Source organism: Rhinolophus sinicus, chromosome X (genome assembly GCF_036562045.2).
Source record: "Rhinolophus sinicus isolate RSC01 chromosome X, ASM3656204v1, whole genome shotgun sequence".
Lineage (NCBI taxonomy): Eukaryota > Metazoa > Chordata > Mammalia > Chiroptera > Rhinolophidae > Rhinolophus > Rhinolophus sinicus.
Window position 1 is genome coordinate 53,396,784 of NC_133768.1, and position 17,034 is coordinate 53,413,817.

The 17,034-nt window shown below is 35.7% G+C and overlaps 1 protein-coding gene across 1 annotated transcript in view; it reads right to left on the bottom strand.

The window, feature by feature from the left end:
- The window catches only part of CHM (CHM Rab escort protein), a 191,528-nt gene that overhangs the window by 149,807 nt on the left and 24,687 nt on the right, over nt 1-17,034 (bottom strand). The window contains exon 2 of the mRNA XM_019717433.2: nt 15,970-16,036. Within this exon, the coding sequence (XP_019572992.2) occupies nt 15,970-16,036 (67 nt within the window). The remainder of the gene's footprint in view (nt 1-15,969; nt 16,037-17,034) is intronic.

Sequence of the window (17,034 nt, forward strand, 5' to 3'; positions counted from 1 at the left end):
TTAGTGGTGGACTCTTCATTATTTGTTTTAATCACAAACAATTTTTAGTAACTGTTCTTCAAGCCACTGTATCTTGGGTCTCTTTATTACAGTCCATTATTCTTTCATTCTAACTAATGTGGCATGGCATAGAAAAATATCGTTAACTAATGTTCATGGCATATATGAAATAAAGAGTGACAGCAGTATGCTTTCTTATTTTTGTCTTCATGATACAGGGTACATATACTACTTTTGTAATAAAAAAATCTTAAGCAGGGTTTAATAAATTTTACAATATAAATCATTATTTCTCTGATCCTATCTTTGTCATCCTCCCTTACTAAATACAGAAGACAGGTATTGTACAGAATAATTAAAGTAATACATAATAAATTTAGATGGGCTAAAAATATTCTCTAGAGCAGGGAGGGGTCAGCAAACTTTTTCTGTAAAAGGTGTGACAGTAAATATTTTAGGTTTTGCAGGCTATATGGTCTGTCACAACTACTCAACTCTGCCTCTGTATAACAAAAGCAGACGTAGCCAACACATGAATGAATGAGCATGGCTGTGTTCCAATAAAACTTTATTCACAAAAACGGTCAACTGGCCTGTGGACCATAGTTTGCCAACCCCTTGTCTAGAGTATAATCCTCACTGTACCATTACAGTAGTACCTCGGTTTTCGAACATCTCTGTTGACGAACATTTTGGTTTATTAATGCCATAAATCGGAAGTAAATGCTTCGGTTTTCGACACGACTCAGAAGTCGAGTATGTCACACAGCTTCCCCTGAGTGCAAGATCCTGAGGCCTAGCTGTCGGCTGTTTTCAAATGTTTCAGAGCTCGTGGATTAAGTTCGAAAACTGAGGTACCACTGTGTTACATAGTTTAGATTGTTTTAAAACAGTAAAGAAAAGTAATAGTGAGCAGTTTTCATTCTCCATGAATAGAAACATCTTCCCCAAAAATGGAAAATCTGAAAATTGGAAAGCAAATCAAACATGATCTATAGACATTTTCTTTTCCTATTACTTCAAGAAATGAAAAGCAAGCTCCGCTGAACCCTATACTGTCATCAAGTGGCATTTATGTAGTGTCTACCCACAGATGGTGCTCTGTCAGGTGACAAAGACAAGGCTCGTCATATGCCACGATGCTAGGATATGTGCTAACTGCTATTGTTCCAACTGTGGTGATGAATTGCAGCAGTTACTTTTCTTTACCTCAAATCTCCCATATGGGAGATGGCTAGGTTACAAATTCTGACCATAATCATGGAATGATATAAGTTCCTAGCCCCTTCACATTCATAAACTCTTACATTGAGTCATTGACCCAAAAAATATTTACTGAGCGCCTATGTACCAAGAGTCTCAAGACAGATGAAGTATATACTAATATAAGACTTCTCATTATTTCCTTTGAAGCAGCTCTCATGGCTTAAGAGAAAGCTTATGCCAGGGGATAGCTTACAGTAGTCATCCATAAGCACAAAATCTTGTAAAAATTTCATGTGTAATCTTTAAAAAATCTGGTAAATTTTGCATCTTACTCCATTATCTTCCATTATTAAATGTTTCCAATTTGATTGGAGGTATTGGTATGCATTCATGGTTTATACACACACACACACACACACACACACACACACACACACACACACACAGACAGGTACAGAAATATAGATGTACATGTATGGCTTAATATACATAAATATATTAACTAGCTCTGTCTACTGAGAGAGCCTAGAAGTAATAACACTCCAGTAAGACTCCAGTAGCACACCTACTACTCAGAACTTGGTTTCTAAATACCATTGTCAAATACATGGAGAGAGCGATCCTTGATAAGTGGTTGATTCTAGGGCTAGAGCAGGGAAATGCAAGATGAGCCTGGGATACCTTGCTGTGTCAGAAAGTCAGAAAGTGCTCAAATAAGGATGGGGCATTTCACAAGGAGATAGGAACATACTGGAAGGAACTCATGATCAGCAAAGCCGGAACAATTTGAGCAAAATAAACAATGGTAGTATTAGATCATGACCCAAAGAATAAAACAAATATCCAAGAACCCACACTGACATAAATAATAGAAGAAATAAAAGGGGGAGAAGAAATAGCTCTTCTTTACAGAAGAATTGCAATAAATAATTGAAGATGGGAAGAGGAAAATTTAAAAAATCACCATTAGGCAAACATCAGTGTACCTTGGGGAAGATAACATGAGACTATTAACAACTAAAAAGTGGGATCCTGGACCAGATCCTGGGACAGGAAAAGAACATTATTGAAACAATTAGTGAAATTCAAATGGGGTCTGCAGTTTAGTTGTTAGTATTCCACCAATATTAACTTCTGAGTTTTGATAATTATACTATGGTTACATAAAATTATTAGTTAGCTTTAAGGGAAGATGAATAAAGTGTATACAGAAACTCTCTGGGGTCGGCAGGTTAGCTCAGCTGGAGCGTGTTGCTCTTAACAACAAGGTTGCCATTTGGATCCCCACATGGGCCACTGTGAGCTGCGCCCTCCACAACTAGATAGAAACAACTACTTGACTTGGAGCTGATGGGTCCTGGAAAAACACTTAAAATAAATTTTAAAAAGTTTTTTTTAAAAATGTGTACATTAAAAAAAAGAAAGAAAACTCTCTGTACTAATTTTGCAACTTTACTGTAACTCTAAAATTTGTTCAAAAATTTTTAATGTTTTAATGCATTTGATGCATCATAATGTTTATAAAAGTTACACACCAGGCAGATGTTCCACTGTTTATCCTTTGGCTTCATATTTCACCACTACCCCACCAAGAACCAGAACACCACTAGTGCGAGAAGCATGGTTCTAACCTATTCAATAGAACTTAATTGAGAAAACAGCAAAAATACAAGGTAATGGTTTTCTGCTGTGTCTACAAATTAGAATTAGTTGGAGTAATTCAAGTCATCAGCAACAACAAAGTTAGTGTGGTATATTTCTAATATATTTGGAATAGGAATAAGAAGATCTGAGTTTTGGTTCCAGTCATCTGCTTGTCTGACCCTGGGCAAACCTCACATTTCTCGTCAACATATGACTGCCTCCCTTTTAAACTACCATGAATTTACCTGCTGTAGATCAGCAAGGACCAATGCTGTACTGAGCATGGATGAGGCAATTCTTAACACCCATCACCAGGTATGTGGCTTGGCACACATATGCTTATCATTTATATATTTATCAAATATTCATTTAGGCACTGTTATACATTCGGCCTTAGACACTGGGAATATAAAGATGGCTAAGACATTATCGTTGATCACCAAGAGTCTAACGGTGCCAACAGATCTATAAACAATAATACTGTGTAAAACATGTTACATTATAAAAATGTTCAGAATACAGACAAAAAGAAAAATTGACACTACTGGGATTATCAAGGAAGACTTCACTAAAAAGCAGTGTCTTAGCTACGTCCTGAAGGAGGAGTAGGAACTGTTCACACAGAACAGGGACCAACATGAAAAAAGGGCATAAAGAGATGAGAGAATACTGTATATTCAAAGAAGGTAATGTTGGATTGCTCATGAAACAGGATGTAAGTAGAAGGGGAAATTTCTCTGAGAATTTACAACTGCAAACCTGAAGCACAGTTGATTATGGTGCGCTAGTGTATATAATACTTGCATAAACCAGGAACTCTCATGCCAAGAAATATAAAAATTGAGATGAGCCAGTGTTGTTGACAGAATAATGGTTCCCCAAAGATGTCCATGTCCTAATGCCCAAATGCTATGAATATGTTATCTTACATGGCAAAAGACACTTTTGAATAAATTAAGGATCCTGAGATGGGAAGAATATCCTAGAATATCCAGGTGGGCCCTAACATAAATGCAAGGTTCATTATAAAAGGGAGGCAAGAAGGTCAAAGGCAGAAAAATGAGATGGCATGACAGAGGCTGAAGGGAGAAGCTTAAAGATGGAAGAAGGGCCTGTAAGCCAAGAAAAACAGGTGGCCTCTATCTAGAAGCTGGAAAGGGCAAAGAAATGCATTCTGCCCTGAAAACTCCAAAGGAATGCAGCACTCCCTGCCTACACCTTGATTTCAGCCCCATAAGATTCATTTCATACTTCAGACCTGAAGAACTGTAAAAGAATGAATTTGTGGTGTTTTGAACTACTGTATTTGTAGTAATTTGTTACATCAGTAATAATAAACTAATACAGTCAGTAACAGCACTGGGTGACCAGGCAAAAGGAAATGCAAAACCACTTAGGAGAAACATACTCCTTAACCAGGTCACACAGGATTTCAACAGATAAAGTCCCACTAAGTAAAATTTGAAATTCAACATTTAGGAAGAAATAAAGAAGGAAAACTAATGACCCTGAAGCTGGAAAGAAAAATAGCAAACAGTAGTATTAAACATCCAATAACTTTACATAATTGAAATAAGTAATAAATACATGTTCAAAACAATAAAACAATGAATTGAAATACAAGGAAAGAACATGACAGTTTTAAAAAACAACAAAACAGACGTTCAAGAAATGAGTCAGTAAAAGAAAAATGATAGCTAGGTCAAACAGAAAATAAGACCACCTGAAGACATAATTAACAAACTAGAAATTTGCAAACATTTGCTATAAAAGGCCAGATAGTAAATTTTTAGGATTTGCAGACCACAGAGTTTTTGTTGCAGCTACTTAATTCTGTCTGTCTTTGTAATGTGAAAGCAGCCATAGTCAGTATGTAAACAGTATTATGTATAAATACATATGGTTGAGTTCCAATAAGAGTTTATTTACAAAAACAAGTAGCTGATCTGTGGGCCATAGTTTGTAACCCCAGAACTAAATAAAGGCAAGTAAATTACCCAGAATGCAATATCAAAGATAAAAAAATGATTAATAAATGACATCCAAGAGTTGTTGTAATTATGTACCCTCATAATAGCCACCGGTGTGTCTACTTTAGCATATGTCCTCTTGATGTAGGTATCTTTTTTAACTTTGGAAAATTGATAAATAAAAAATGCCTTATTTTATTTCCTTCATCATTACTGAGTTAAACATTTTTCTGTATATTAGTTTTATTTCCTCTTATGAAAAAAAGATAAAAAAGATGAGAAATATAAAAGAGACATTTAGAGGCATAAAAAGTAGAAAGAGACTGCTCAACACATATGAGAATTTCCAAAAGAAGGAATGAGAGAGGTAATGTTTGAAGAAACAGTTGAGAATTTTCCCACCAAAAAAAAAGAAAAAAAGGCATTTGATTTCAAGAAACCAAATGAGTTCTGAACAGGAAAATCTGAAGTAAAATCAACATCCAGAGAGATAAGAGTAAGACTGTAAAACTATAAAGACATACATAAGAATATTAAAGCAATCAAAAAGAAAATAATGTATTTACAAAAAAACATTTCTCAACAGCAACAAAGGAAGCCAGAGGACAAAGCACTGAGAGAAAATCACTCTCAATGTCTACTTACACAACAAACTATATATAACTGGATATTGAAAGTGCAATACAAGCATTAGTAGACAAAGACAGAGCTTACCACTAACAAACCCAGGTTGAAAGAACTTCAGGAAGCAGGATATTGGCCCCAGAATGAAGAGTAAGCAAACAAACAAATCAAGTCAAACAAAAAACTGGTAAACATGGATTGTAAGCAAAACGGGTAAACATCTAAATAAGCATTGACTGTAAAATAAATAAATAAATAAATAAATAAATAACAACTAAAAGGGGTATACAAATCAAAGTATCACCAAAATGCTAGATAACAATACACATGAGAGGGTAGCCCTTGTATTGCTTGAGAATATGTGCTTTGATTAGCTTAAGACTTTAATGTGAATATATATGTGAAAAATTTAATTATTCTATTCTATAGGAATATAAATTTCATCTGTAACTCCAAACATGGTATAAGCATACCTCTATTCAATAAAAGGTAGAAAGGCGAGAGAAGAAAAACAAAGAAAAGAGAAAGCAAGAAATACGAAGGTTGAAATATATCCAAATATTAGTGAATTGCAATACACGTAAATGGACTAAATTCAGTTAAAATACAGATTCCCAGATTGAATTAAGACAATAAAATCTAGTTACATGCTATTTGCAGGAGACATGTCTATAACAAAAAGAAACAGAAAGAGCCAAAATAAAAGGACAGAAAAGATGTATCAGGGAAAACCAAAAAACAAAAAAACCTAATGTCACTATGTAATATCATACAAAACAGACTTCAAGGGAAAAGCATTGTCAGAGGGAAAAAACATAAGGTAACTAGTAAGGATATCATAATTCTAAATCTAAACATCCATATGAATATACACTCAGAATACATAAAGCAAAAATGAATAGAATTATAAAAAATAAGAATTCCACAATCAGTAAAGGAGATTTTATTATAATATACACCTTCACAATTAACTAATCAGATAATAGAATTCTGAACATCAACAAGTTTGATCTAATGAACATGTGGAACTCCATATCCAACAATAACAAAAACATTATTTTTATGCTACATGGAGTCATATAGCTTGAAACCATAAAGCAATTCTCACAAATACCAAATAACTGATATCATGCAGAGCTCATTATTTGACAATAATGTAATTAAATTAGAAACCAATTACCAAAAAGATAAAGTTAAAAAATTTATTTGGTTAGAAAGTATAATAAACTCTCAAAACTCAATAGGACAACAAACAATCCAATTAGAAAATAGACTGAAGATATGAAGACATTTTATTAAAGAAGAGATACAGATAGCAAATAAGCACACGAAAAATGTTCAACATCCTTAGATATTAGGGAAGTATGAATTAAAATCACAATAAGATATCACTACACCAAAAAAATAGTGACACCAAATGCTGGCAAAGATGCAGAGAAACTGGATTACTTCTACATTGCCAGTGGGACTATAAAATGGTAGAGGGATTCTGGAAAACAGTTTGCAGTTTCTTAAAAAAAAGCAACAACTAAACACGTCATTACCATATGATTGAGCAACTGCATGCCTCAGCCTTTATCCCAGCAAAATAAAAATGTAAGTTCACACACACAAATCTATGGAAGAGTGTTCACACAGCAATTATATTCTTAACAACGAAAAACTGGAATCAGCCAAAATGACCTTCAACAGATGAATGCTTAAAAAACTATGATATATAATATAGAATACCATATTTTTGTCAAAAATGACAAAATTATTGAGCTAAAAAACAAATTAGTGGTTGCTGGGGTTAGTAATGGGAGGCAGAGGAAGGAGCTGTGTATGGAATAAAAAGGCAACACGAGGGATTGTTGGTGTTGGAACTGCTCAGTACAACTTTTGCTACACTGAATCTAATATGCATATAATAAAAACTTACATATTTTTCTGCAACTTATTTAGCTGGACAGAGTATTGTAGAACATACAAAAGGTAACAGGAGCTGTTTCCGGGAGTTGGGAATGTGGGTAGAAAGGGAGGAAGAGAGAGGAGACACACTACAACTTTTTTTCTAACTTTCTCATTTTCAAGTTTTGTCATGAGTGCTCAAAATTATAAATTCAATTAAGATATTGAAATTTTAAAAAAAATGTATCTGGAAATTTAAAATCATACCTCTAAAGAACTAATGAGCCAAAGAAGAAATCATACTAGCTATAACAAAATATCTAAAACTCATGAAGACAGCTAATATGATGCCTAAGAGGAAACTAGAATCATAAATTATTATATTAAAGAGGCTTAAATATTAAGAACTAAGAGTTTAAATCAAGAAATTAGAAAAAGAACAAGTGATTTCAAGCCAAAAAAAGTAGAAGGAAATAATAAAGATAAATGTAGATATTAATTCCATCGGAAACAAAGATACCACATAAGGAAACAAAAAAGCAAAAGCTGGTTCTTCTAAAAAACTAGTAATATAGACAAATATCTAGCAAGAGAAATCAAGGAGAAATAAATAAAAATAAAAGCATAAATAATATTAAGAATAAAAAAGAGTGCATAATTACAGCTATAGCAGAGCACAGTGAGCAAGCAAGGGAGAGAAACATATGTGATGCAATTAGAAAGGAGGAAGAGGCCAAACACCGAGGGCAGTAAGTGAAAACAGAGACCAATGAGGACATTTTTGGTAAACGATGGTGGAACGAACTGGAAGGAGGAGTGAAGACAGAAAAAACTCATTTAATTTTGGTTATGTTTTAGAGTAGAGCTGACAGGATATAACGAGTGTACAGGAAAGACATAAAGATTTTAAAGATTCAACACCCCCACCTTAGTAAACAGGCCTCCACAAAATGGTTCCAGTCATCTACCAGTTTCAAACTCTCATGAATCCTACAAACATAGCCAACCTTTCAGTCATACTAAAATTCTCACCATTCACCTAGCATGACATGTCCTTTCAATCTGTTTCCTCTTTCTGGAATGCTCTAACTCTTCATTAAATTCTTACTCAGCTTTCAAGACTCAGCTCAAATGTTATCTTTATGACACTTTCCATAAACCTCCCAGGCATGATTAGCTACTCCTTTCTCTGGCTTCACTGTTTATACCTAGTAGTAACAATAGCAGCAGTATTGTGAGAGTAACATTTACTGAGGGTTTACTATGTTTCAGGAATTGTTATAAAACCATTACATAGATTATTTTATTTAATCCTATAAATAATCTTAACAAAGTAATATTGTTAATCCTTTTACATCAAGAAAGTGAGGTACAGAAAGGTTAAATAACTTGTCAACGTTTACACAGTAAGGGGAGAAACCAGGATTTGAACCCAGGCATTCTGGCTAAAAAATCCATACACAACTTCCCAGTGGAGCCAAAGAAGGGGCAGTTGGTGAGAATATAAAATGATACAGCTGCTATGGAAAACAGTATGGAGGTTCCTCAAAAACTTAAAAATAGAATTACCATATGATCCAACAATCGCAATTCTGGGTATATATCCAAGAGAACTGAAAGCAGGGTCTTAAAGATATATTTGCACACCCATGTTCATAGCAGCACTATTCACTATAGTCAAGAGGTAGAAGTAACCCAAATGTTTATCAAAGATGAATGGGTAGGGTATAATACATACAAAGGAATATTATTCACTCTTAAAAAGAAGGAAATTCTGACACATGATACAAAAATGGACGAACCTTAAGCACATTATGCTATGTGAAATAAGTCAGTCACAAAAAGACAAATATGGTATAATTCCAACTATATGAAGTATGTTGTCAGATTGATGGAGACAAAGTAGAATGGTGGTTGCCAGGGGCTACAATGAAGAGGAATAGAGAGTTATCACTTAATGGGTATAGTTTCAGTTTTGCAAGATGAAGAGTTCTGGAGATCTGTTGCACAACAATATGGATATACTTAACACTAGTGAATTGTATGCTTAAAATAGTAAAGATGGCAAATTTTATTACGTTTTCTTTTTTTTTTTTACCATGATTTAAAAATTATTTTAAGATTTCTGGTCAAGATGAGAAAGTAGGTAAACATGTGCTTGCCTCTTCTCATGACATCAAAATTACAACTACAGAGCAACCATCATTGAGAATCCCCTGAAGTCTAGCTAAACAGAAGTCCTACAAGTAAAGACATAAAGTAACAAGCCAAGTCGAGACTGGTATGAGGGGCAGAGATGCAGAATGAGTGGGTTCCACACCTGCGTGTGGCAGTTAAAAATCAGGGGAATATCTCAGCTCCAGAGGTTCCCCCTCGGAGGAGCAAGGGGTCCCAGCCCCACACCAGGCTTTCCAGCCCAGGGTTCCAATGCCGGGTGGAGAAGTCTCCATAACTTCTGCCTTTGAAAACCAGTGAAGATTGTGGCTGAGTGAGACTGAGGAAGCTGGAGTCTAAGGTGCTCCTGTTTAAGGGCCTCCACAAGGACTTACTCACTTACAGACTCACTCACTCTGAGCTCCAGCGCTGGGGCAACAGCTTGAAAGGTAGGAACACACGGGGAGGAACTGAGTTGTCTGAGTTTAGGGCGAGGGCTGGAGAGGCAGCTTTCTTCTAGATAGAAAGGCCGGCAGAAGGCATTGCTTCTGTGTCGGGCCCTACCCCGCACAGCAGGCAAACAGAGGCGAGTGCTGCCTCTGAGTCTCCATGAACCAAGCTGACAAAGTTCACCCTGCCCTCGTGATTCACTGAGACCCTGCCCCACCCAAATTGCTGGCCCACGCAAGCACTTCCCAGTGGCTTTTCCATACAAACAGCCTATGTTGGTTCATGCTACAGACTTTCTTAAAATCTCTCAAACCTTCACAAACTCCAAATAAGCAGTGTCTAGCCTCGGCATGCCCCGTAGCTGTTGCTAAGCAGCCCCAAGCCCGGTATGAGTGGCAGCCACCCTCAGTTCACAGCTTAGCCTCTCCAAGGCACCTCCAAATCCAGTGCAAGTGGCAGCAATCTGCAGATTGCTTTGTGGCACATGCCAGGTGGCCCTGGACAGGGCACAGGCTGCAGCTGAACTTCGCCATTGGCAGTGATCCTCCCAGAGACCCCAGGGCTGGCAAACCCAGTGGTTGGCTACAGATGAAGCCAAAGTAATACCTGAAGGCCTCTGTGGACAACACACCCAAAGGGCAGACTGGGCAGGCACCAGAGACCTGCTAAAGCAAATCCTGCTCTGTAGGGTCAGCCACTGCACAACAGCTCCTTCACTGCAGTCATGGCCAGCCCTCACAACCAGTCAGCCCGAGGATCAATCCGTACCACTAACAGGCAAACAGCAACCAAGGTTCAACTACAACAAGAGGGCACACACAACCCACACAAGGGATACACCTGGAGCACCTGGCTCTGGTGACCAGGGAGACTCTTATCCCTGAGGCCCACAGGACACCTAATACATAAGACCACTCTGTCAAGACCAGGAGACATAGCAGCTCTACCTAATACATACATGCAAACACAGGAAGAGAGCTAAGATGAGGAGACAAAGAAACATGTCCCAAATGAAAGAACAGAACAAAGCTCCAAAAAAGAACTAAACAAAATGTAGACAAGCAATCTACCAGATGCAGAGTTCAAAACAATGGTTATAAGGGTGCTAAATGATACCAGGGAGAACTTCAACAAAGAGATAGGAAACAGAAAAATGGAATAGAAAACATAAAAAAGAACCAGTCAGTAATGAAGAACAGAGTAACTGAAATAAAGAATACATTAGAGGGAATCAACAGATTAGGTGAAGCAGAGGATCGAATCAGCGAGTTAGAAAATAAGGTAGCAGAAAACACCCAATCAGAACGGGAAAAAGGAAAAAGAATACAAAAAAATGAGGATAGTGTAAGGGACCTCTGGGACAAAATCAAGGATAACAACATTTGCATCACAGGGGTATCAGAAGAAAAAGAGAACAAGGAAATATATGGTGATGAAAGGAGAACTGACTCTGGGTGGTGAACACACAATGTGATATACAAATGATGTATTACAGAATTGTATACCTGAAAGCAATGTAACTTTACTAAGCACTGTCACCACAATAAACTTTAATAATAATAAAAAAGGACGAATGACGGAAAACTTCCCAAACCTGGTGAAGGAAATAGACATACAAACCCAGGAAACACAGAGAGTCCCAAACAAGATGAACCCAAAGAGGCCCACACCAAAACATATCATAATTAAAATGCCACAGGTTAAAGACAAAGAAATAATCTTAAAATCAGCAAGAGAAAAACAGTTTGTTACCTACACGGGAGATCCCATAAGACTCTCACCTGATTTCTCAACAGAAACTTTGCAGGCCAAAATGTACTGGCACAAAATACTCAGTGACGAAAAGCAAGGACCTACAACCAAGATTATTCTACTTAGCAAAACTATCCTTTAGAATAGAAAGACAGGTTAAATAGCTTCCCAGACAAGAAAAAGCTAAAGGAGTTCATCACAACCAAAACCGTATTACAAGAAATGTTAAGGGACTCCTTTAAGAACAACAACAACAAAAAGAAATAAAAAATCTGAGTAATAAAATGGCAGTAACTACATACCTATCAACAATTACTTTCAATGTAAATGGATTAAATGCTCCAATCAAAAGACATAGGGTGGCTGAACGATGAGAAAATAAGACCCGGGGCAGCCGGTTAGCACAGTTGGTTAGAGCACAGTGCTCACAACACCAAGGTTGCAGGTTCCATCCCCACATGGGCCACTGTGAGCTGTGCCCTCTACAACTAGACTGAAACAACTACTTGATCTGGAGCTTATGGGTCCTGAAAAAAACATACTTAAAATAAATAAAAGTTTAAAAAAAGAAAGAAAGAAGAGAAGACACCTACATATACTGCCTAAAACACACTTCAGATCGAAAGCAAACACAGGCTGAAAGTAAAGGGATGGGAAAAAAAAGTTTCATGAAAATGCAAACACAAAAAAAGCTGGGGTAGCACTACTTCTACCAAACAAAACAGATTTTAAAACAAAGGCTATGTCAAGAGCAAAGAGGAACCCAGTAATCCCATTTCTGGGTATTTAGCCATAGGAACGCAAAACACTACCTCAAAGGGACATGTGCATCCATATATTCATTGCAGCATTTACGATAGCCAAGATATGGAGGCAACCTGGCTATCCATTAATGAATGAATGGATAAAGAAGAGGTGGTACATATATACAATGGAATATTACTCAGACAAAAAAGAATGAAACCTTGCCATCTGCAGCAACACTGATATACCTAGCTAGAGGATGCTGAGTGGAGTAAGTCAGACAGAGAAAGACAAATGCCATGTGATCTCACTAATATGTGGAATCTAAAAAAACAAACAAACAAACGAAACAGAAACAAACTCAGAGATACAGAGAACATTTTGAGGATTGCCAGATAGGAGGAGGTGGGGGGATGGGTGCAAAAGAGGAAGGGATTAAGAAGTACAAATTGGTAGTTACGAAATAGTCATGGGAATGTAAAGTATCGCATAAGGACTACAGTCAATAATACAGAGGGTGCCAAAAAAATGTATACACATTTTAAGAAAGGAAAAAACTACTAAAATTGTAATACAATGAATGACACTAGCATTCATTTGATTAATGCCATCTTTTAAGCGAATGTCATACTACACAATGCTACCATAATTCAATTCAATTTCGAAATACATACATAACATCTCTTAAAATGTGTACATTTTCTTGGGACGCCAGTATTATAACAATAACTTCATATGGTGTCATAGGGGAACTGATTTATCAGGGTGATCACCTCGTAAATTATAAAAATATCTAAACACTACATTGTACACTTGAACCTATTATAATATTCTATGTCAACTGTAATTGAAAATTTAAAAAAACATATTTAAAAAATTATTTTAAAAACCGTGGGAAGGTATGTCCATGGAACAGAGACATATGGTACTATTATACATTTAAATCTGACATGAAAAATAGGGCTGGGAAAGATTAACCGGGACTACGAAGAGCCTTAAATGCTAAAATGAATAAAAATGAGAGAATATTTAAACCTGGCTCATAGCCGAAAAATGTCTTATAAATCAATTCCTAGATGTTTCTACACTTTCAGAAAGCCCCCAAATCTGAGGATCTAAAACAGAAAAAACATTTTCTCACTTGAAATAACTATTTTACTAAGCTATAAGATCTTAAGGTAGCCACATTATCAAGCCCTTTCTAATCAATTCACTGTTTATCAAAATAAGATTTAGCTTCTTATATTTCTAATCAAACATTATATTGGTATATCACCAAATCCTATGTGATTTCTAAAACATTTTTCATTCTGGAAGACCTCAGGTTTCAGAATAAGAAAACATAAAACAAATTCAAATTTCAAGTTAGATAAGCACTAGCTGGGTAATGTTAGAAAAATTACTTAACTTCTCTATGCCTCATTTTCCCAATTTGTTAAATTAGGATAACACCACCTACCTCACGTGCCTGTGATGGTTATTCAACTACATAACACGTGTACAAAAATAGATATGGTGAGTAGCGTAAAGTGTGAGCACAAAAAATAACAACTTTCGGAAATTTAAGTATTATTTTAAATTTTAGGTTAATTAACATTGTCAGAAATAAATTTGAATTTATACTTTTGTTTATTGAGCTTTTAAATCACACTGGCCCAGTACCTGGGCTTATAGTGTGGCAGATTTTTCCACATGTGAATCCATGATATGTCAAAAAGACTGAATTAAAATATTAATACAAGCAGCTATGTATATGAGGTCTGACAATTAAGTTCGCAAACTCATCTTAGAAAAAGCGCTACATATCTCATTGCTGACTATCACTACGGTCACCTTCGAAGTGCTCACATTGGAAAACTATGCACCGACGCCAGTGCTCAGTCCACTCTTCAAAGTAATTTTTTTTTTTTCTGGAATGGCCATCAGAGCTGTCATCGTGTTACTCTTGATGTCCTGAATGTCATCAAAATGTCTTCCTTTTAATACTTCCTTTATCTTTGGGTAAAGAAAGAAGTCATTGAGGGCCAGACCAGGTGAGTATGGAGGGTGTTCCAATACAGTTATTTGTTTACTGGCTAAAAACTCCCTCACAGACAGTGCCGTGTGAGCTGGTGCATTGTTGTGATGTGAAAAGTTCAGGTCGTCTAACTTTTTCACACAGCCATTTCAGCACTTCCAAATAGTAAACTTGGTTAACTATTTGTCCAGTTGGTACAAATTCATGATGAATAATCCCTCTGATATCAAAAAAGGTTAGCAACATCATTGCAACAAATTCACGAACTTAATTGTCAGACCTCATATAACAGTGAAAGAGAAGTGCAAGAGCAGGACTCATTTAAAACCTGAACCTAATTTAATTTAGAAGTTTCATCCAATTACTAAAGAGTTCGTATGCTCTCAAACTAAATTTAGAAAGGGTTAAGTGTAAATGAACTAATATCACTTTTTGTGTTCCTACATATTTACAATGGGATAATATATGAGAAAGCACTACCGTGTTTCCCTGAAAATAAGACCTAGCCAGACAATCAGCTCTAATGCATCCTTTGGAGCAAAAATTAATATAAGACCCAGTCTTATTTTACTATAATGTAAGACCATGTATAATACAATATAACACAATATAATACAATGTAATACCCGGGCTTATATTAATTTTTGCTCCAAAAGACACATTAGAGCTGATGTGCCAGCTAGGTCTTATTTTCAGAGAAACACGGTATAAAGCATAACAAACCTAGTTATTCTCTAATTCTGATATTCTGAAAAACATTGCAGTTAATATCTAACAGTAAATAAAAAAATTCATTTCTTCTTGTTTCTTTTCTATTCAAATTTAATGAACAATTAAAGTGCCAAGATACAATGTTCAAAAGCACTAAATAGATATGTACAAAGTTACAGATTTGTTTCAGGAAGAAGCAGGACTGGAGAGATTTAAAGTATGCTTTACGTTAAATTTGAATTTTCCATTAACTTTCTTTTTACAATCAATCACATTTAAGGAAAATAGAGAAAATCAAAATAGATTTTTTTCTTAGTTGAGAGTTTTTTAATAGTTTAAATTTTGATTGATTTTAAGAAAACCACATACACTAAACGTATTAGCTGCATTCTTTTAGCAATCAAATATAAAGCCTAAAATAAAGTTGTATATACAGGTTGTATACACCCACACAAATGTACGAGTATAAGAAAAAGGGCAGGTGTGAGGTTTCCAGGCCTCTTGGAGAATTATTTATCATTGATAAAACAAAATCACTCATGTGAAAAATAATTATGGTACATTTGGTTTATTTTCAAAGGAAATATCACTGTTTCAGAGTATAACAGTAAAATTTATATACTATATATTTCACGTGTTTTTGATGAAAACTGAACAATTCTAACAATTTTTCTAACTTAAGTTTATATATGACGTATATATATATATGTGTGTATATCAATATATACACACATACACGTGTGTATTTAAATTTTAATTCTGTACAGATATTAGGAAGTATTAAAATGCTACTATTGATAAACTTACGAATCAACATGCAGAACCCTCTGGCCACTTCTTGAACATGCAGCTGCAATGATGGATTCAGGCAAACCTATAAAAACACACACCTATATCATTTAGAATGTAGAAATACATATATATATTTACATATATATATAACACAAAATGTTTGATTCATGCCATCAATGTATAGAAGAGTGGCTCATCCTTGCATTCTAAACTGTAAAGTTTATATTATCATACTATTGGATGTTTCTTAAATGTACAACTAATGCTGAAAATTTATTACGTGGAAGAGATATTGTTCAAAACCAAGTACTCTAAATTATTTTTATTGGCAAATTACCATAAATGAGCAACTGTCAAAATATTGTTCATATAGCACTTTGTTATTTAGGAACTACGAGGTGTGATCAAAACACATGGTGAATGTGTAAATAAAACAAAATTATTACATAAAAGACACATTCCCATTAATTCCCCTCAAAAATACTCCTTCTCGCTTCGAACACATTTATCCCATCGTTCTTTCCACTTTCTGAAGCAGTTCTGGATTTCCTCTTTCTTGCCTTTAGTTGCACTGTCGTGGCTGCCTCGATGTCCTGAATTGATTCAAAATGTTTACCTTTCATGGTCATTTTGACTTTGGGGAAGAGCCAGAAGTCGCACGGTGTCAGATCTGGTGAATAAGGTGGATGAGGATACATCGCAATGTTTTTATTTGACAGAAAATTCTGTATCAGAAGTGACGTGTGACACAGAGCATTTCCATTGTGATCAAGACATAAGGTGAATGCTGCTGCTAAGTGCATCCAATGGGAAGAAGGCAAGGGATCTTCAATACTGGAAGCAGTGTGTCGAATCTTAGTAACAGTGTGTGACAGGTTTCAACTTGTCTCATGCAGTCCGTCAGGTGTGAGCTACGGTTGAGAGCAGATGTGTTTTAAAGTGTGCCGTAAATCATCCTCCATCATGACAACACGCTGTGTCACATGTCGCTTCTGGTATATGGCAATTTCTGTCAAATAAAAACATTCCCGTGTGTCCTCATCCACCTTATTCACCACATCTAGCACCGTGCAACTTCTG